Source organism: Mesoplodon bidens (genome assembly GCF_964165515.1).
Source record: "Mesoplodon bidens genome assembly, chromosome: 1".
NCBI classification, from domain to species: Eukaryota; Metazoa; Chordata; class Mammalia; order Artiodactyla; family Ziphiidae; genus Mesoplodon; species Mesoplodon bidens.
The window spans coordinates 196,699,353-196,721,663 of record NC_138176.1 but is presented as its reverse complement, the minus strand read 5'-3'; the positions used below and the strand labels follow the sequence as shown (position 1 = coordinate 196,721,663).

Below are 22,311 nucleotides of genomic sequence, written 5' to 3'. Positions count from 1 at the left end.
TTCTAGCTTTTAATACAAGTTTATCATGGCGTTTTACTGTTTCTATTGCATAAGTAATATGGAAATGCATCTTCCTCATAAACATCCAAACAATGCAGACAAAGCCAGTGTCTCTTTGCTTCCTAGCCTGCCCCCCAACTCCCCTCCCCCAGCCCTGAATCTCACACTCAACCCCAAAGCTTCCTTATCTGGGAACTTTTCAAATTTACAAGCATGAAAATAGTCCAAAGTTTAACAGGCCCATCACGCCCCCAGTGGAAACCTGCTGGGGAGTCTCCCCTTTGGGGCCACTATTGATGTAGCCCCTCCGCACACAGGTTCTGGGGCAGGGAGGGAGGTTCCCAGAGCCTGTGTCCGAGTTCACTCTGCACCTCCTGACTCAGCCTGGCCCTGGTCTCCATCATGAGATAGTGTCCACCCACCATCTTCCAAGCCTCAGTGGGTGGACGTTAGTGAGGAAGTCGGTAGGAATAAGTGCGTAGATGGTTTGTACATATGACATGCTGGAGAAAACATAGAGTTTGAAAAGAAAAAAAGGAAATACTTCCTATTCTTTCACTGTGATTCTATGCCGTGGGGTAGGAGGGTAAGAAACATGACTCCAAATTGGATCCGTGAGAGACTCGACTACTCCTGTCTAGCAGTGAATTGTGGATGCCTTTTCATAATGTTGTTATAAAGATTTTAAATAAGATGATGTTTAAGTCACAATCTGCGCCCTGTGATACACATTAGTGCTCCTCTCTCTACTAAAACTACTCTGCACTTCTGCGTCTGTGATATTTCATGAGTAGCCCCTAAGGCTGTCAGATATTTCCTAGGACTGCAGGTCAATACAAAGAAAAAGGTGGTTTAACATCTGACTTTACAGGTCAGTAAAGCTAAACTATTATCACCCAGGTAATTATCTTTGAAACTAGCTATAAATAATTCTTGCAATTGCAAAACTCTAAAAGTGTATTTCTACAAATATCAAAAATCATGCCACTAACCCCCCTGCCCCAAACATACACATCTTAATTACAAAATCCATTTATGTGGAGATCACTGGTTTTATTATTAATCTGGATATTTTAAGCATTTACTTTGATGCTATGAGATTCCTCACCAAAAAAAAGAGAAAACAACAACAACAAAAAAACACATAATTCTCTTCTAAAAAGGGATAGAAATTAAGCATCTGGAAAAGTCAGATACTGTGAAGCTTTTAAAGCACAGTTGAAAATTATGTCGCACTCTTCTTATTGAAACATGGGCTCTCAGTCTTCTCCCCTGTGGGCAGGCTTAGGGTTGCTGTGACCAGTAGGACAAAATGGACGTGTTACAGTGTATCTCCTCAGGTCAGGGCATAAAGGCCATGCAGTGGATGCAGACCTGTTCACCAGGACGTGGCCCCTATGTAAGAAGTGGGACGGCCCTGAGGCTGCCCCAGCGGAGCGTGACAGGTGAGCACCTGGGCTGATAGTCCTGGCTGGGCCCCGCCCTCTGCCACCCCCACCCAGGGAACCAGGCAGGCAAGTGAACCTCTGGTTCAAGTGGTGTAATCCCAGCTACCCTATGCGCCCTCAACCGCTGAGGATTCCCAGCTGAGGTGCCAGATACTGTGAGAAATGGACAAGGTATTCCTGCTTTGCCTCATCCAAATTCCGACGCACAGAATCAGTGCAAAATCACAGCTCTGTGGTTTTACGCCACTGATTTTAGGGAAGTGTGTCACACATTGGTATATAACTGGGATGAGAGTTGACTTAGAAGATAGTTGTGAAGGCTTACACATATGGCTTCTATTAACAGTGGAGAGAGCCCTGGCTAAACTTCCAATTTTTTTCCTCCTTCTCTATATATTTTATATCATGCCACATAGGATTCCATATTACTTCAAAGGCCCATTTCTGAAGGTCATCAACTGAGGTTGTTCTATAAAAATTAAATGGCAGATTCACTTCAAGTGGGACAAATAAGGATATTCCACTCATGTTTTATCTATTAAATCAATGGTTAGTGTGTTAATTTTATTTTCTCATCTGCTACAAGACATTATTATTCTGGGATCTGGCTCATCTAGAAATTTTGGAATTTTATGTGTCCTGGAAAATATTGGTGGATTAGCAGCCCACTTCATTCTCGTGTAATTCCTCCCCTGCAGGGATCAAAAAACTAAACATTCCATTTTCCAAAGTCCCTTGAAGGTTCTAGATGTACTTAGGTGTGGTGAATCAGAAGCCCTTGCATGAGCTCTGGAAACCTGCATTTCTGCCTGCACTCCCGTTGTGAGCACGGCTGGGGAAGCCTTTGTGTTCTCTCTCCCCTGCTTAGCAGGGAGCCCAGTTGCCAGTCATTCATTCTGGAAGAGTCGTGATGCAGTATTTCCACGTTGCTGATGCAATTAAAGTAGCTGCAACTTTCTTCTGCAGACAGCAGTGGACACAGCTGCTTTCCGAGCACAGTGGTTCCCTGCCTGGCTGTGGCTGTGTGGTTCTGGAACCAGCTCCCAGGTCACGGAGGAAGCCGTGGTTCTGAAGTGCGGGTCTGGGAACCATTTTTTCAAAGCTCAAGCCATGGATGGCGTCTTTGGTCTCTAAGTGATCTGTAAGCCATTTAACACCGCGTAGTAAAGCAAGCTGGAGACCATTCTGTTGGGATCTAACTAATCAGCATTTACTGTCCTGACATCTCCTAGCCAGGACGTGATACGCCTCACCTTGATGGGCTCTCCGTGGGGAGACACCACTTCATCAGAGAGCTCCATCATCTTCAGGGCCATCAGTGCGATCCGAACAGCGTGGGTGTCACTCTCTTTGTGCAAGCCCCCAGCCACACAGTATGCATCGCCGATGGTCTCCACCTACGCACAACAGATTTTCCACGTTACAAACAAAAGCTGAGGAAGCATCACAGTGCATATCATAAAGCAGAAATTAAGAATCATGCAGCAGACACCTTGGCTCAGGGCCAATGGAACATCAGAGCAAATCACAGACTCTTGGAAAAGGCTTTCCTTCCCAGGAAACGCACAAGGTGAGCGGCAGGGCCATGCTATGAACACAGTGTCGGGAGGGGCTTCTACTCCCAGCATCGCCACTGAGTCACCTCCTTCTTTCCCCACCACGTAAAAGGGCTTTGTAGAAGCAAATGACATACTTTGGGTTTATACTAAACTGTTTAAGATACTGGGTGATTTTATACCCTCTCAGCATAAAATACAGCGTTCTGAACAAAGTCACTACTGAATCAAGGCCCTATGAATTTAATAAGGATGTGCCAGGTTAAAACTGCCATTTTAGCTTTTCAAAAGGACATTTGGGGTTGTCATAGCAACGCTAAACTGTCCACATGAATATTAATCACAAAGTGTAGAAACCAAGATGTCAAGCCCAGAGGCAGAGACAGTGGTGACTGGAAAGCTATTGGAAATCAGGCTCTTCTGTAATTTTCATGTATATTATTATCATTGTCATGATTGCTGTTGCTACGAGTGATTTTTATCTGTCTGTGATCCTGAGTACAGAAAGCTAATGGTTACTTTAAATCCACAAATAAGCCACCAATTTGTAATAGGTACATTTTTCTCCTCTAAATATTAATTGTAACTTATCAGATCATACCACTGTTCTGATCCAGAGCTTCCAATCTAGGGGGATGGAGACGAGAGAGGAGAAGAGAACGGGGACAAACTTCAGTGACTCCCTATTTCATGCAGAATAAATGCCGGGGCCCTTAACATGCCCCCCAAGTTCTTGCCCTGCCTTTCCGCTGCCCCCGATCCATCTCCTAATTCTCCCTCTTGCGCACTGTGTTCCAAGCCAGCGGCCACCTGTTTCCCCTCAAACATACCAAACACTTGCTACTCCTCGGTCTGGAACAGTATTCCTGCAGGTGGCCACCTGGCGTGTCCCTGGTCTCCTCGGGCCCTGCTGACACCCACCTGGCGAGGGAGGCCGATCCCGCCCACGGCCCCATACCTGCTCCATTTCCTACCAGGAGAGCACACCAACGGGGATGCTGTGGAGTTACACCCGTGTTGGTTGGCTTTTCTCCCAGTGGGACACAAGCTCTCGGAGTCTGTCTCATCAACTCCTCCATCACTGGGGCCCAGGCTGTTCACCACGGACACAGCCCAGCGGCCGGGCATCCCGAGAGCATCTCCTCGGCACCACAGGCAGAGAAGCGCTCAGGCTAACGGCTAACCTGTCACAGGGCTCAGGAAGTGTTACTAAGTAGGAGAAGGGCACCCTCGCCCCTACTGGGTGTTGGGTGCTGTCCTCTGTGCTGCTGCAGCCCCTGCAGAGGTGAGAGTGGTATCGCGTCCCCAGTGTCACAGGGAATCTGCCCTATGCGTCTCTGTGTGTCCCTCTCCTCTGCCCGCCCCCCCGCCGTGGACTCTTTTCACAGGGACTGTACCCCCCACCCCACGCTGGCCATCGCTGGAGGACCAGTAAGGATGTGCTGAAACAACAGACAAATACACACTCAGATAAGCAGAAAACGACCGAGAGATTGAAAGACAGAAGGGAAATGCAACTGAATGAAGCCCTGGTCCATCGGGTCCTGGAATAAACAAGCCTGACTGTTCCTTGGAAGCCACCGTGGGCACAGGTCAGCCCTGATGAACACTCTCTATATCTTAAGGTTATTCTGAGGCGAGGACCCTCCCCAGTTTGTTCACAGCACCTCCAGGTGTTTCCACGCAGAGTCGGCGTGAAGAGCGGTGAAACAAGGATGCAGGCTCTCTGGCTGGGGCTGCGGCTGGGCCCCCAGGGGGCTCTGCGCCCGCATCCTCGTCGTGAGGAACAAGATTCTGAACGCGGGGGAGGAATGACCCACGTTTTAAAGTTTCAACAGGGCGAACCGTGCAGCGGCGGGCAGCTTCTGCGAGCAGTCGCAGCAGTTTGCAGAAGACAGGGAGACCTCCCAGTTCTGAGAGGAGATATTCTCAAGACATAAACTGTCTACAAATAAATACAGTGAATTCCACAAGAGGCCATGAGGCTTAACCTAAGTGAAGCCAATTATTTTATCTGTAATTATGCATGGACCTCTTTTTTCCTAAGGGAATCATAGCTCTGTCTGGAATTTCCTGTTACAAATTTTTCAAAAGGAAAATTTTACTTCGAGCATCTAGATTGGAACAAAGGAGGGGCTTATAGAGTCCCATAAATAATTTTTGTTTCCTCTTTAATCATTTATTTATTTTCATGTTGCATTAAGCTCTGAAATGCCAGATTTTTACGGGGCAAATTAAAAGATGATTCAAGCCACATAAATGAGAAGCATGCTTTATTGCTTATGCCAGTATTTAGGACAATGTAAAATACTTTAAATCAGCAAGAAGATATGTTTTACTTCTAAAGAAATAAGCTGGACACAAAATGTCTTCATTGGTTCTCTTATTAACAAAAGTTACATTTAAAAAATAGTTTCTTATGTTTCAGGGACAATCTCTGTGCATCCTCAGAGCCTAGAATGATGGCTGCTACCCTGTAGGCACTCAGTGCCTGCTGGCTGATGAAGGACAGATTATTTTTTTTACCGTAATCTTTGTAACAGTCGTGTTCATGAAGATTACGGGACATAATGCATGTTATTCATGCATATAAACTCTGTGGGTGGGTGTTATATCCTGTTTCAGAAATAAGAAAGGTTATTTAACTTTCTCTGCTTACAAAGCCAATAAGGCAGTAAAGGAGATTTGAAGACACGCCTCCTTCTGCCCTTGGCCTGGGTACAGTAACCCCGTAAGCCGTTGACTGGGGTTGCTCTTCCCCGGCTGTGAAAAGGATCCCGTTACCCTGTACTGAATGAATCCGTTCGAAGACAATTCGTGCAGTCCTCGTGCTTCTTTCCTTCTGCAGAGAGAAAGGATACGTCCTGCCTGTGCAAGGCTGACCTTGAAACATCTCACCTTAATAGTTCATCTCGGGTCTCACAGTCGAGGCTCAGGCTCACTTTTTTTTTTTTTTTTTTTTGTGGTACGCGGGCCTCTCACTGTTGTGGCCTCTCCCGTTGCGGACCACAGGATCCGGACGCGCAGGCTCAGCGGCCATGGCTCACGGGCCCAGCCGCTCCGCGGCATGTGGGATCTTCCTGGACCGGGGCACGAACCCGCGCCCCCTGCATCGGCAGGTGGACTCTCAACCACTGCGCCACCAGGGAAGCCCAGGCTGTCTTTTAAACTTGCCCTCTCTGGGGGTCCGACGGCCCGCCCCCTGGCTCTGTCACTCCTGCCCTCTGTGCTTGTTCTTTGGCACAGGCTCGTCCTTTCTGGAATGAGCGGCTTCGGAGCCCTTTCGGGCCGGAGGACTCGCGCACGGCCGAGGCACGCCGCCTGCTCCCAGGCCGGGGCCCCTGGCCTCACCCCACCCCCCGCCCCCGGCCCGGCCCCTACCTTGTAGACGTCCAGCTCTCCGCACTGCCGGTCGAAGCGGGTGTAGAGCGCGTTGAGCATGGTGATGACCTGCAGCGGGGAGCACTGCGAACAGATGGCTGTGAAGCCCACGATGTCCGAGAAGAGCATGGTGACGTCGCCGAACCGCTTGGCCTGCACGGCGCGGCCCTGCCACAGCTGCTGCGCCACCTCGCAGGGGAAGATGGAGCACAGGAGGTCCACCGTCTTCCGCTTCTCCTCCTCCAGGGCCTGGTGGGCCTGCTCCAGCGTGGCCTTGAGCTTGCCCAGCCTCTTCTTCAGGCCGTCCTGCGCCCTGGCCTGCTCTCCAATCAGGACCACGTCCCGCAGGGCGTTGTGGATGGGGATGTCCGAGAGGTAGAGCCCCCGGCCCGTGAAGTCCTCCAGTCTGTCCACGCAGGGCGAGCCCAGGAACAGGATGGCGCTGGACTCCACCATGTAGATCATCTGGCCTTTGAGGTCCATCACCTGCGTAGGAAGAAGCACCAACCGTTGTGGCTTATTCAAGCTCCCAAGAGCTTTTTGAGACAAAAGGTGAGGAGGTGGGTACAGGGATAATCCCTTTGGTTTGGTGTGTGGCTGTACCGTGAGGCCTGCAGGATCTCAGTGCCCCGACCAGGGATCGAACCTGCGCCCCCTGCAGTGGAAGCGTGGAGTCCTAACCCCTGGAACACCAGGGAAGTCCCTCCTTTTATTTTTAGACTTGATTTTTTTCTACTGGTCAACAAAAACAATATGCTTTCTTATCGTTTCAATTTACTATGAATTCTAAAATGCATGCAGACATTTGGAGAATATACTGGAGTACAGGCTACACAGAACTCATGATGTTCAATCAACAGAGCCCCAAATTCTTGCTTCAGGGCTTTCTCACTATGTGGCACGTGGATGCTTCTGCTACTACATTCTGTGGACAGCAGCAGAAAGGATGGCACGAGGAGCCCTGAGAGACGGGGGCTTCATGTGTTTGTCCTGGATGACAGGGTCACTTGTGTGAATGAGACAGACGTGTACATGTGTGTTCACGGCAGCAAAGCGGAAGAAGGCAGCCCAGGTGTCCTTCAATAGTGAACGGTTAAATGGAAAACCACACGATGGGATACGACACGGCCTTTGAAAAAGTGAAACAGACAGGTATCTAATGACATGGCAGGAGGCCCACAGATATCGTTTAGTGATTTAAAAAAAAAAGTTGTAAATAGTATATTTTGTTTTAAACAAAAATGTGTATAATTAATGTTTTTGATTTTGCAATGAACACCTTTAAGTATTACCTATTTTTAAAACACTTAGCTATACTACTTTTATGATAAAAAGTAATAAAGCTGTTTTCAATTGGGGGGACAGACAGCATGTCTGCTGGTTTATGTGTGTCCAGAAGTTAGATGCGTCATAAGCCTTTCTTTGAGCTCGCTTGTACTGTCGGCTGTGATTTCCCAAACATTTTTCTAAATCATTACCATGGTTCTCTATTATGAGATGAGAGCAGAACATTTTTTCCCACATTCTCTAACAGTTAATCAAACAAGTTATTGATTTTTTTCCATGTCTATTAAATATTGAAAAAAATCCATTTAGTTGCCTCCTGTAAGAAACAAGTTTTTGTTTCTTTGTTGTAGAATTCCTCTTATCATTCCAACTTAAGTCAGCTATTTCATGATGATTGAAACCATACTTTTACATCAATATTTTTCTAATTCAGTTATAAAATACTCCATAAAGATGGTAAAAGGTAGACTGCATTCAACAAATACCTGTGCAGTGATGGCTTAAGTAAGCAAGCAAATGAATGCAGAAGGAATCTTGTCTTAAATTTATTCCACCCTTCAAAGTATTTTAGAATTGTCTTAAACAGAAATGCTGTATTAAAACATCTCAAGTAATGCGTATATTTTAACCTTTTTTATCGCTAGTCTTTAAATGGGAAACAATGGATTCCATATTCACAACAGTATAACGTTCTTCTTACCCTGGAAGATTTCTTCACGGCGTTGTCCCACCTCCTCACGCGGACCACAAACTGCATGTTCAACATGGTCATGATTCCGCTGAAGGTCTGGCTGATTTTTGGAGTGAGAATCTCGAAGTACTCATCAAAATGAGGCTTCCCTTGCATGTCTCTCCTGCTCATCAGCCTTCTGATGCCGTTGCCCAACTGCAGGATGGTCATGTCTCTGTCCAGCATGAAATGGAAGGGGAAGGTCTTGCAGAAGAGCGAGGCGGGGATCACCAGCGAGGACGGGGGCCTCCCCGGGGGTGGGGACGGTCGGGGGGTCTTGACGTGGACGGAGTAGAGCAGGCAGGGCTGGTCCATGAACTCGCTGCAGTGCTGGTGGAAGCAGGGGGGTGTTGAGGACACCTCCACTTCGGTCTCGTACAAGATGCGAGCAGCTGCCTTAACGATGCCGGGGAGAATCAGGGAGGTGATCCTCTTGGGGAAGAAATAGTAAACGTTTAAGAAATCGGGATCTTTATCCAGGCATAGGATGGACGCGTCCTCAAACCTGCCCTTCTTTTCTGCTTCCTGGCAGTGGCTGCTTTGTCTCAGAAGGGTGCTGAAGCTATTTAAAAAGTCTTTCAGGGTTCCTCCGACCACACCTAGGATGTATTCATCTTCTTCGTAGCATATTTTAAAAAGCTCCTCACCGAGAGATTCTCTGATGATCTCCACCGGGACTCCTGAAAGCATATAATACATTTTCTGCCGTATCAAATGCGCCATCTTAGCAGAGATGTGCTGTTACTGTTTTTAATATTGTTCTATCTGCCGAGTTAGTTTGCTTTCTATCTGCTAATAAGATTTCCAACCAAAATTAACTACCCGTGTTTCAATTATTTAAATAAATTAGTTTCTAAAATTTGGATAACTCCTAATATGAATCCCAAGTCAGTTAATTACGTAAGAATGATCAACTGAGTATAATATATGACTTTTTTTTTTGGCGGTACGCGGGCCTCTCCCTGTTGTGGCCTCTCCCCGGACGCGCAGGCTCAGCGGCCATGGCTTATGCGCCCAGCCACTCCGCAGCATGTGGGATCTTCCCGGACCGGGGCATGAACCCGTGTCCCCTGCATCAGCAGGCAGACTCTCAAGTACTGCGCCACCAGGGAAGCCCTATATGACTTTTTATCTCCCTGAAATTTAACTATAAAAGAGCAATTGGAATCACAGGATCAAGTCCATTTCAGAAAAAAGCTCTCCCACCTTGTTAACAATGGAAACAGTGGTACATGTTGGTGAAGGGGTCCCAGCCCCCTAGGAGTATAAGCATCAGATACAGGAATTAATTTAAATCACTGGTGGTGAAACTCAATTTTGTCATTTTTCCTTAGAGATGATATGAACTAATTTTTTTCTGAGTAAAATAGCATTCTTGTTTGATGTTACCTGACTGAATAGGTGTTTGGAATATATTATCTACTTTCCACAGCTTCTCCCTCTAATGTCCTCTGTTATTTACACTCTGTGTACCACATTATTCTCATCTGTGACTTAGGGAAACCCGAGTGCCCTGTCCACAGCACTGCCATGGCAGGGTTGGCGGGCACATTAGAATCGCGCCTGACCCAGAGGAAGGGCTCAGTACAAGTCAGCCATCATCACTGTCATCATCATCATCAAGTTCTTCATATCTTGTACTTTGAGAAACATCTAACCTGTTGGTTCATGTACTCAAACTTTGAAAAGGACAGTATGACAAAGTCACTCATCTGCTTGTTTCCTCCAAACTAGGTATTAATATGAGAGCACTGCTCACTTTTTTCCCCATGATTGCTTCCAACCTTTAAAAAAAATTACTTCTTTTACTTTGCTGAGTAGAATTTTTCATGCATAAATGAGGAACACTTAAAGTTCAAGACCAAAGCCTGTGAATGCCTATGAGTCAGCCTCCCACGCAGCTTTATCTACTTCTCAGCAAATAAACATTGTAAGAGGAAATGTTTGAGGTCAAACAAAGACATATAGTATGAAAAAGAGTTATTCTTTGTGTTAACACAAAACATGATATTTAATACTTCACACTGGAAGCTACCAACAAATAAATATGAATATTTTAAAGAAAATATTAGTTCTCCAGGTAAATATTTTCTAGGAATAGAAAATGTTTGTTTACAGGTAAAACATTAGTTCTACAAGTATAATTATTTCCTAATTGCATATACTTAATTCTATTACCTGCTGCAATCGCTTGGTCTGCCATTAGTTTTTCAAAGTCTTCTCTTTCCAAAGATTTCCTGAAATTATTTCAATAACTTAAATTATAAACTGACAAGTGAATGCTAAAATTTCAGATTATAACATACAGAAATGATGACAGAAAATAATTTACCTTTTCTGTAGAGGCAAATCTTGACTGTCAAGTTTACAGGAAAGGAGCAGTGACATGTACAAACCCAAAACAATGTTGGAAAACCCCCGAATATACCTGATTTAGAGTGTTTCATGATTTCTTATAAAGTATATTTACCTTTGAAGCTAACTTCACATTGGTTAATAGTATAGAGGCTGTACTGGCAGAAAACCAGTGGTATGAAATGGCAGGAAAAGATGATAATAAATCAGCATGGGGTTTTCTGATAACCCAACCAAGAAGAAAAATCTCTGTACTGAGGGATTTCACTTTTAAGTAAGTTCTTAATTATTTTCTAAAGCAAATACATAGTACATCCTGCTTTTGAGTTTTGGGTTCTATATATTTAGCTCTCAGACATCATCACATTAAACTTTTATCCTTGATCTTACTTAAAAATTAGTAACTAAAGAAATCTATTCCTTATTCAATTTCTTCGCTGCTTTATGTAGCACAAAAGTGGATAATAGCATACATTTTGACTGATAGAAGGTTTTTGCAATTTCAACTGGACAACTTGTTGATTCCTGTTTGCCTAATTGTTTTTTGATGATTTCTGATAGTGAAGACTGATTATGACCAATTTTGCCAAACTACTGAAGTATATTAAAAGACACCCAAGTTCTACTTGTGGTTCAGCTTGCCATTAGACAAGCCAAGAGGAAACAGGCATGAATTTAAAATGTTAAAAAGATTTCAGTAAAGCTTGATATATGTAGAGAAGTTTCAAAAGGAAACATTTTTGAGAAGGAAGTTGCTCTGTTGTCTACTTGATCGCATAAAGGTATACTGCTTATAAGTATTTAAAATACTAGGTTACTAGAAATATATATATTTCTGTATGTTCTTATCTAAATAGTTTGATTACATCTAGTTTGAATCTAGAGACCACCCAACCCTTTGTTATATATTATGTTATCTAGAGACCCCCCCAACCCTTTGTTATATATTATGTTATGTTTCCAGTCTTTACATTTGCTCCTTCTTCTCCCTTAAGCAACTTCTGTTTTTTTTTCTAAAGAATGAGAACAAAGCTGCTCAGAGACCTCTTCTGCTAACTCCCAGCAAAGCTTAGCTAATCCAAACAACACATGGTGTGATTCAAAATAAGCTCCCTGGGACTTCCCTGGTGGCACAGTGGTTAAGAATCCGCCTGCCAATGCAGGGGACACGGGTTTGAGCCCTGGTCTGGGAAGATCCCACATGCCGCGGAGCAACTAAGCCCGTGCGCCACAACTACTAAGCCTACGCTCTAGAGCCCGCGAACCACAACTACTGAAGCCCACGCGCCACAACTACTGAAGCCTGTGCGCCTAGAGCCCGTGCTCCACAACAAGAGAAGCCATCGCAATGAGAAGCCCGTGCACCGCAACGAAGAGTAGCCCCCGCTCGCCGCAACTAGAGAAAGTCCAAGTGCAGCAACGAAGACCCAACGCAGCCAAAATAGATAAATAAATAAATTTATTTTAAAAAAACCCCAAAAACCAAAATAAGCTCCCTTTCTTTACCCTCAAAAAAAAATAAAAAAAGAGGTGTAAGCCTGCATGGACACCAGCAAATGTGCATATATTGTACACAGAGACACACACACCAGCCACAAGTTCACACATGATGCTGTGATGTGATCAAAAGGTCCTAGAAAAAGAAACAAACCCAAAGCTCTCTGTGCAACCAACCCAAAGAGGTATAATAACGGGCTGTACTAAAACTCATTCACTTAACAGAGGTGGCAGATGGGGCAGTTAAGGTACCCTCAGCAGGCAGCAAACTGACTGCAGTAGAAACGGCAGCTGACCTGCCAGAAAGATGGGGAGAAAGGCCCAATGTCTCGAAGAACTAAAGAAAGAAAGCAGAGAGAAGCCATTTAGCATATCAGCAGGCAGTCTCATAAGAAAAAAGGTCCTTCATCTTATTTCAACAGTGGAATAGTGATTAGGACAATTTAAAAGTGTGATCAACTCTTTAAGAAGTCAGGGAAGTGGTAAAAGTTTTTTTAAATTTCCAAATAAAATAATTTTTTTAAGTTTTGAGATTTTTTTTTTAAAGAGATACATCTCTGGGAACACATCCTAACTGAATATCTGCATCTAGCTTAGGCACATTTCAGGACACAAGGCCCTGAGAATAAATTCTGAGTAAACTGTCTGCCAAAGCCCTAGGCAGACAGACACAGTAGCACAGCTACAGAACTTGTTGGCTATCTTATCAGCCTGACTGAGAATTAAGGTCAGAGGCATTCTGGAATGCTTTCCATATCACTCTGTAAACACAGCTTCTGTCAGACACATAGATTCACACTCTCTCTTTTTGGACCTGTCTCTGACCCCTTCTTGGCTTTGCCTGCTGCCTGCAGTGTGGGACCAGTTAGTCAGCAAGGGAAATTCAGCCCTGATAATCCGCAGAGCCGATTATCCACTCCTGAGCAGCAGACAGATGAATGAACTTGTAAAATATTCCCGACAATGATACTGGTTTGCAAAACTTCCAAGTTCAATTCTGAAAATTTGAACTCAAGTGTTTATTGTATTATTTGCACATGGAGTAATCCTTTGATTTCAGGAAAACCAAAACAAGGCCAAATCAAGTTATCCACCAGCAGTAAATGAGCCGAGATGTATTTTTGAAATGAACTCTAAAAGTCAGGGTTTTTTTTTTTTTTTTTTTGCTGTGCGCGGGCCTCTCACTGTTGTGGCCTCTTCTGTTGCGGAGCACGGACTCTCAACCACTGCGCCACCAGGGAAGCCCCCAGGTTTTTTTTTTTATTTAAATTACCTTATATATGAAACCGCTACAGAAAGCTTTCTTAAAGAAAATTTCAAAGACAGAGTAAAAGAACAAAGTATAAACGGAACTGGTATTCGCACACCAGTATAACCGAACCAGTTAGGAAAATAGTGAAACACCTCCCTGAGTACTGCCCCAGACCCCTGAGTGGCCCTCCTCTTGCCCCTGTATCCTTTCCCATCCTCCTGATGCAGGAGCTGAAAGTTGAACCTGTGGTCGAGGCTATGGGGGAGGGACAGGCAGGCCCCAGCCTCTCGGCAGTGTTCTTCCAGCAAGGACTCTGCTCTGACCCATGACTTACCTTTGTAAAACATTTCAGAAGCTATCCCTTGCTAGGAAAGAACAGGCCTTCTGGGAACTTATTAAAAGCAACAGCACAGGGCAACATGGTTAAAATCATGGGCTCTGAAAACCCCAGGCTTGAAACTAAGTTCTGCCTTTGCCTGAACAGCTATACGAGCCCAGATATTTTACAGGAACCTGAGCTTAGTGACATATAAAATTAATACACTTGCTTTCATATGAGTGTTAGCCCAGTTCCCGGCATACCAAAATGATTCAAAACACACGCATGCATCACTCAGTGTTGGTTATTAGTAGCTGTGTCAGCGATTGCAACAGGAGATTCGTGCAACTAAAGTGATTCAACTTACCTGCTTTCCTTTATCTTGTGTTTTGCCAGTGTTCTCTGAAGGGCAAGGTTCAGCCGCTCAAACTGAAAATTGAAAGGAAAAGTTTAAAACATTCCCTTAAATAATCATATTCTTGAAGATACATACTTTACAGAAAATTGGTGCTGAAAGCTCCTTATGAAGAAGCAGAAGCAGTTACTTTAATAAGTGTAGTGAACTGATACTGTGGAAAAGGGGATAGATTTTCTATGGGTTTTTCACACTTGGGCAGAAGCAAAGCTCTCAGACTCACTTGGGTCTGGATGTGGGCTTTGCCCTCGGTGGGCGCTCACTGACAGCCATTGAGCTGGAATCAAACAGGAGACCTGGTTTGGTGGAGTCAAGCCTTCGTGGAGGAATTGTGGGCACCCCTTCCTCGGGGGCCGGAAACAGCTTGGGTGTGTGGCCAGGACTTCAGTCTCAGGGGCGCTCAAGCCAAGAGACTCACACTCCTTCCACAGACCCACACCAGCTACCCCAGTGACCTCCACCCTTCCCACAAACCCACATTTCTGTCTCATGTACGGTTTACGTGTCCTGCTCTAGAAAACTCCTGAGTATGTCCCTCCCCTTTATCCCTTAAATCCAATCTGTCACCAAGGTCAGTTGATCACTGATTGAAACAAATCTCAGATTTCCCCGATCTTGCACTCATTTCCTTTCTTTGAACGAATAATCTTCGCCAAATACTTGCAGTGTTCTTCTCTTCTATTGATTTCTGAGTATCTCATGAATCTTCCCAGATTGCAAGATAGTTGTACATAAGCTTGCAGAGTTTTAAACACTGGTTTCAATACTATTAATCTCTCTTAACAGCTTGTTGATAAGTGGGAAGTAAAGCACTGGTAATTTCTTTGCATTCCGTAAAAAAATCATATGTATCTATGTGTGTATATAGCCACCAGTTCTTTGTGTGGTTTACCCAGAGGACAGTGGAGAATTCTCTGGCTATACCCCAAGTTGTGAAATTCCTTTTTCCTTGAGAACTATTTATATTTCTTTTGGAATTTCCACTGGTCAAGTGAGACAGTAAACTTAAGCAAAATAGACCAAGCTTCTGTTTTAATGAAATGAATTATGAAAATAAATTTTGGTGTTTTTTAAAAATTTATTTATTTATCTATTTATTTATTTTTGGCTGTGTTGGATCTTCGTTGCTGCGTGCAGGCTTTCTCTAGTTGCGGCGAGTGGGGGCTACTCTTCATTGCAGTGCGTGGGCTTCTCATTGCGGTGGCTTCTCTTGTTGCGGAGCACGGGCTCTAGGCGCGCAGGCTCAGTAGTTGTGACAGGCGGGCTCAGTAGTTGTGGCTCTAGAGCGCAGGCTCAGTAGTTGTGGCACGTGGGCTCAGTAGTTGTGGCTCGCAGGCTCTAGAGCGCAGGCTCAGTATTTGTGGTGCACAGGCTTAGTTGCTCCACGGCATGTGGGATCTTCCCGGACCAGGGCTCGAACCCGTGTCCCCTGCATTGGCAGATGGATTCTTAACCACTGTGCCACCAGGGAAGCCCCCAAACTTTTGGTTTTTAAAGAGCATATAGAGCTTAGAAAAGAAATGTGAAATTTCTTGAAAGAAAATACGAGGGCTGAAAAGAAATAAAGGAGAACTTAGATTTACCACGTAGAACCATTTTTCTGACGGTTCCGGTAAGGAGAGAGAGGACACATCTGCCTCAGGAGGAAAGAAGAGCTGGAACAGTGGGCAGATTCCGACCAAGGGCCAGATGCCTGGCAGGTGGGGAACAGGTTTGGGAAGAGAAATGGGGGCCTGTTCCTCAGATCGCTTGAATCAGGGCAGGAGGAAGGGAACATTAAACCCAAGACCATAAATGAGGCAGATCAGCCGGGGGTGCTCAAGAATCTTCAGTTTCTCAAGGGCCTTTTTTTTTTCTCTCATATATTACTTTTTATGTCCATAAGCTATATTTTTTTCAGTGAAACCCTTAAAGTCTGTGGATTTTTAATTTTCAGTAGCTCTTTCCAAATTAATTTCATAAAAGTTTGTAGCAATTGGCACTCTTATCAGTTATATATGAGATGGCCAGTTTCAGCTCCACCCCATCCATCTTTCTGTAAAACCTATTCATACGGGAAGAGGGGTCAGCCGCGTAATGAGGGTCACTGCCTCTGCACGAGCCTGTCTTTCAAGCATTTGCTACCTGACATTTGTTTCTCATTTTCTGTCTTCTCCACTAGAATAGAGACTCCAAAAGGGCAGGGAATACCTGTTTTGCTCACTACTGCATGTCCAGCACCTAGATAGTACCTGGCCACAGGAGATGCTCGCTACACAGTGATGGGATGAATGAATGAATGAATGAATGACCACCACTCCCATGCCCCCATCAGCTATTCAGTCTTGAAGGCTTGGTCCATAACATTTCTATCAGTGAGAAGATATAAGCCAGTACAGAGGTGTTACTCTTTCAGCTTGTTCAAAAATGGATTTAGATTGTTTCCAATTTAAAATAGTTTCATTACATTTGTTTATATATGAATTGCTGCTCTGACCAGGACCTCTGGATGAGCAATGAGAAAAGACAGTCCATCCAATTCTGGCACCAAAGACTTTTTCCTTCCTCGCCCCGAGCGCTAGTTGAGACAGCACCCTTCTCTCTCCTCCTCTTGACCTTTCGGTTAAAACACCAGGTACATGGTTTTATCCTTGCCAGTCTGTATTCTTCCTGGTCTTTCATTTCCATCCCACTGCCACCAGGAACTTCTTTTTCTAGTCCTTTCCTCCTAGCATATATGCTGCCATTGTAAGAAAGGAGAAATGGTCCCTCTCTCATTGCTGGGGTTTGTGGAACAGATGTCTTCCTGACTTTCCATGTTGAATCAGAACTTAGGACCTGCTGTACAGCACAGGGAATTCTACTCATTACTCTGTAATGACCTATACAGGAAAAGAATCTGAAAAAGAATGGATATATGCATATGGATGACCGAATCACTATGCTGTGCTGAAACTATGCTGAAACTAACACAACATTGTAAATCAACCATACTCCAATAAAATTAAAAAAAAAAAAAGAATTTGTTTTTCTAAAGAAGAAAGTTCCAAAGTCCCAGCCAAGCTGTAGTAGCATAAGTTGGTGATATTGTGGCTTACCAGGCTTTCCTGTCTACTTCCATCACCCACCACTGCACCTCTGGAAACTTGTTATAAATTCAAAACAAGACAAAACAAAACCAACAAGCTTTTCAGACAAAACATGCATTGGTAAAGGCTGCTGGCGCATAGTTTCCTACCTTGGTGCTAGGGCTTCTACAATACAACCTGAGCCTAGACCCTGACATGACGCAGTTCACAAGAAATCCATGATCAGGACTCAACTTTCCTGAGACCTCAGGCCTCATGACACAGAATCAATCACTGCAGGACAGCCCTAGAGGATACTCATATATTAATACTTCAGGTACAACTGCTGTTTGGTGCAATATTGTTGGGAACACTCTGAATGGAATTTCATTGGTCTGGTTTATGGATATGTTGCTATTTCAGTTGATTTTTAACTTTTCTACAGTTTTTTTTTTTGGCCTGGAGGCTATATTAAGAAAGTTTATTTTTATGTTAGAGCAATGAAAAGTCATTGAAAGGTTTTAAGTATGGCAGGAGCTGGGATGGGGTGTTTTCTACAGTTTTTAATGATTTTCTAGACCAAGGATATTTCCCTCATAAGGATGCTGTCAAACTGCTTCTCTTTTTTCTCTTGCAACCCAATATTTTGCAGCACATTTAGAGACTTCAGGAGTGCCCTCAGACCCTCTTAATCTCACAAGGTCTTGGATTTGGGATGATATACTTTATATAAGTATATCTGACTCAATTGATTCAGTTCAGGAAGTGGGTTCTGATTTGCTACAACTGTGGCTAATATCATATCATAATTTCTTTAAAGACATTCTGCCTGAGGAGCTTACAGGATTACTGGGGAGAATATTCAAGAAAAATCAGCTAACAATGTAACAGAAAGAGCAAAAGATTAGGAATGAGGTGCAGAGAACATTCTGTCTCCTCAGTTATCTTTTACTTAAAGCAAGTGGCCTTTTATGTGTCAATTTCTTCAAACTAATGAAAAGTTTGCATTAGATGAGCAAAAAGACTTCTGTAACCTATGATTCCACAACTCTGGAAAGCCATCTCCCACTCTAAATCTGCTAAGGATATACTTGTCCCCCCATAAAACATAATTGGGGAGTTAAATCTGATTATCGAAAGCAAGGACTAGGGGGCCATCAAATGCTATTTGGAGTCTCTTCCTTTGGGTTACTGATAGAACTGAAACTGAACAGTAGGGTAAGCATTAAATCTGTCCACTTAAAAAGAATCGGTTATCCATAAATCGGAAGGGATGGGGGAACAGAAGTATATGTATGACTGATTCACTTTGTTATAAAGCAGAAACTAATAAAAAAAAAAGTCCTACTTAATCAAAGACACGTAGATGTTCGGACAGGGGATGAAGTAATCTAGGTTGTTTACTACACGGCCCTGGGACGTTCCCGGTTTTAATGAAAATGGCCTCAGTTGAGGGAAAAGAGTCCTGGTCCTTGATGCCAAGGGTCCCCTCCTGCCTCTTGGAAGGCCTACATCCTCGCCTTCCCTGCTACATGACAGCGCAGTCAAACCTTGATGATTATTCCTGTGAGCTCATGAACAAACAACACAGATCCTTCTAAGTAAAGAAAAGGAAAACAGGAACATATATGTTTGGTGTTCAGAATGTTTTTAAAAGAGGTTCCAACATGTGTATGACTTCTATTGTAGGAACTCAAAATGTATCAAACAGAATAATGAAGCCAACATGGTAATGACAAGACCCAGGGAAAGCATGGAAGGTCTCCAGCTGTCCAACCTCACCATCTGTTCATCCCTGTGCCTCCCGCTCTGTCCTTGGAAATGAGAGTACCAACCGCTTCCCAGACTGTGATGCCAGCCACCTGCCTGAGAAGGGCTACATCCCTCACCCCAGCCAAAGCTGGCTGGCTAGTGACTGGAGCAGGGAGAGAATAATTAAATATTTCCATCTCAAAGGCCACGAACCAAAGTACTACTGTGTTTTTTTTATATTTGATGTTAAGTTCCCTCCACTTCCTGCTAATTCGAATGTATCCATCCTTCAAGCTTCAATTCAAGTCTCTTCTTTGTCACTCGAGTCCATATGGTTGACAGCAGTAACTGCTCTATCCTTCCAAAGCTGTGTGACTTTGGTCAAGTCACTTAGCCTCTCTAGTCCCTCTTGGGAGTGAAACAAGTTTCTCTCTGACGTCCCTTCCAGTCCTAAAAGTCACCAGTCTTCAGTGCTTCACACAGGCACAAGGGTGGTGTGGAGTCAATTAAAAATCATCCATGGATGATGAGAGCTGGAGCTTCACCACATCAATCCCCAGTCTTCCAGTTGATGCGAATTTATATAAAACCGTGAACACCGACAGAGGGAGGAAGACACACCATGAAGCCTTTCAGTAGCTCTTCTCTTTGACCCCAAGGGGCAAGGAACCCTCCACACGCCCCATCCATTCCAAAGATATTTTACCTGGTCTATGCTCTGTCCCCAGAGTTCTTTTTCCCCCCGTTTTATTGAGAACAAATTGACATACATCACTGTCTAAGTTTACGGGGCACAGCATGACGGCTTGATTTACATAGAGTGTGAAATAATTACCACAATAGGTTCAGCTAACATCCACCTTCTCGTATAGATACAGTAAAAAGAACAGAAAGAAAAAAGAAAAACAAAGTCTCCATGTGATGAGAACTCAGAGGATTTGCCTAACGACTTTCCTACACATCACACAGCAGTGCCAGGTCCAGTGATGGTGCTGCATGTGACACCCTAGCACTCATTTATCTTATAACTGCCAGTCTGTACTTTCTATGAGTTGTTCTTCTTGTTCTTAAGATTCCACATATAAGTGAGACCTTACAGCATCGGTCTTTCCAGAATTCCCTTAAGGGCTGCGCTCCACATCTCAAAACGGCATCAGGCTGTGCAGCCCAGCTCACAGAGCTACACCAAGATGTGTCTGAGCTGAGGGCAGGTGGGTGTCACGGGCAGGCCCGTGACCCTGACTCAAGGAAGCAGGTCAGGCCTGGGGTGAGTGGAGACATCAGACTCAACCAGCAGGATGTGGCGGTCTTCCCAGCTCAGCAAGTTGCCAGGGAACAGATGATGCTCTTAGGAAAACCCAGCAGGGAATGAGTTATTCTTCAAGGAATTCAGTTCTAAAAATATAGCTAATGAATCCATAAAAACTAGCTTGGCATCCATAAGTAGAAAATGGGTCCTTGTGGGTGGCAAGAGCTGTGGATTATTTCACCTAATGCCCATGCAGACTCTATGTGTGAGCATTTCCATTTTCAGGTATGGATGCTGAGGCCAAAGGGTGAAGCAGCGGCCCCAAATCGTAAAGCTTGTCAGAGTGCAGGATGCTTTGGAAAAGCATGAAAGACTTTAAACATTTTCAGATTAAACACAATTTAAGAAAATGACTGCTTTTTTTGGGGTGGGGGGGTACGCGGGCCTCTCACTGTTGTGGCCTCTCCCGTTGCGGACCACAGGCTCCGGACGCGCAGGCTCAGCGGCCATGGCTCACGGGCCCAGCCGCTCCGTGGCATGTGGAATCTTCCCTGACCGGGGCACGAACCTGTGTCCCCTGCATCGGCAGGTGGACTCCCAACCACTGCGCCACCAGGGAAGCCCAAGAAAATGACTGCTTTAAAAAAATGTTTTAAAATCTTTCCAGAAAATAGTCTACATCGACTGTAGCCTTGAAAGTGAGAAAGCAAGTGTTCACATTTCCTTAGGAAAACATCCTTTTGCCATTTTCAAAATCAGTAAAATCTCAAAAGGCCAGGCACTCACCTCCGGGAAAATCAGTTTGCAAATACTCTCTGCCAAAGTGTGCAGGTAGACGCGGCTGCGGCTGCTCTTTCTCTGAGGAAGCCCTCCGGGCGGCTTCTTCCCGGGGTCGCCGGGACAGAGGCCCTGCCCTTCGGGCGGAGCTGAGGGCCCGCCCCCTGCCGCCTCGCCCGCAGGCTCGTTGGGGACCTGGCCCGGGGCCAGCAGCGAGAAGGGGCAGTCGCCCGTGATCTGCAGGTCCTTCAGCTTCGCACAAAACATGGTGGTCACCTCCTGGCGGCTGCTCTTACGGGGACCGAGCCACAGAAGCCACTACGGGACCAGCGACACTGGTGACTGGAGCGTCCAGGGGCAGCAGAAGGTCACAACAGAAAGACGGGCGACTCTGGATTCCTACGGAAACAGAGAAAGGCAGGTGTGAAAAAGCAAAGACCATACAGTGCTATGTCATTTTCAAGTAAAAAAAAAAAATTCTGGTGCAAATGTCAATTAATGGATGGAACATCTGGTAAAGATCTTTATTTAATATGTATGCATCCTAGTATACTAGTACTACCTTTTAGTATTTTAATATTTTTCAAACGGAATGCAATTTTCTCCAAAATGTCTTTAGCACAAACTACTGATTCTCATTTGTATAGCCCATTTGGTCCTGTGTGATGCCACAAGAGTGAAACACAAGGGTTTTATGGCAGAGGCTGAGTCTCAGTCTATGTCATGTCACTGCTGGTACTGCTACATTCTCATTGTGCTGTCTTTTCTGAAAAATCAGAATAGCATGTCTAATGTCTCCTAAACATACCTAAAGAAAAAAATGTATATAATGAGGCCCAAGTATATGTGATTAGATCTGAAACACTGACTTTTACATGAAAAAAATTAATTGAAATGATTACTGGCAAAGAAGATACTTGTCTCTATAAATAGTAAAATAACATAAAAATATCACCAAAATGCAAAACACGTAATAGTTTTTCAAAGAACTCCTGATTTCTAAGTCCATGCCATTGGATTTGCAAGGGTCTCTGGATCCGAATCCAGACAACACCGGGGTAAACCAAGAAAGCCTCTCTTCCTAGGGGTCCCTGAAGTCACACGCATGGCCCTTCTGGCCGACTTTCCCTCTTACTTTTGTTTTTGTTGATGCTCTGACTGAGTCTCCACACAATTCACAACCCACGTCTCATTAGTTACCTTTCAGTGGAACCGTGTGGTTGTAAATTCAGCTTATCGACAGTAC

At 44.5% G+C, this 22,311-nt stretch overlaps 1 protein-coding gene across 6 annotated transcripts in view; it reads right to left on the bottom strand.

The window, feature by feature from the left end:
* Positions 1-22,311, bottom strand: part of GUCY1A1 (guanylate cyclase 1 soluble subunit alpha 1) — a 59,604-nt gene that overhangs the window by 7,624 nt on the left and 29,669 nt on the right. For 4 of the 6 annotated variants that reach the window (XM_081241934.1, XM_081241933.1, XM_081241936.1 and 1 more), the window contains exons 2-7: positions 21,075-21,464; positions 14,193-14,254; positions 10,581-10,639; positions 8,373-9,082; positions 6,386-6,871; positions 2,702-2,845 (exon numbers count right to left, since the gene is read on the bottom strand). In XM_081241934.1, the coding sequence (XP_081098060.1) occupies positions 2,702-2,845; positions 6,386-6,871; positions 8,373-9,082; positions 10,581-10,639; positions 14,193-14,254; positions 21,075-21,332 (1,719 nt within the window). In that variant the 5' untranslated portion in view covers positions 21,333-21,464. Of the gene's footprint in view, positions 1-2,701; positions 2,846-6,385; positions 6,872-8,372; positions 9,083-10,580; positions 10,640-13,840; positions 13,952-14,192; positions 14,255-14,463; positions 14,885-21,074; positions 21,465-22,311 lie in introns of those variants that run through there. The other 2 variants (XM_081241937.1, XM_081241938.1) reach the window with 2 other exon arrangements.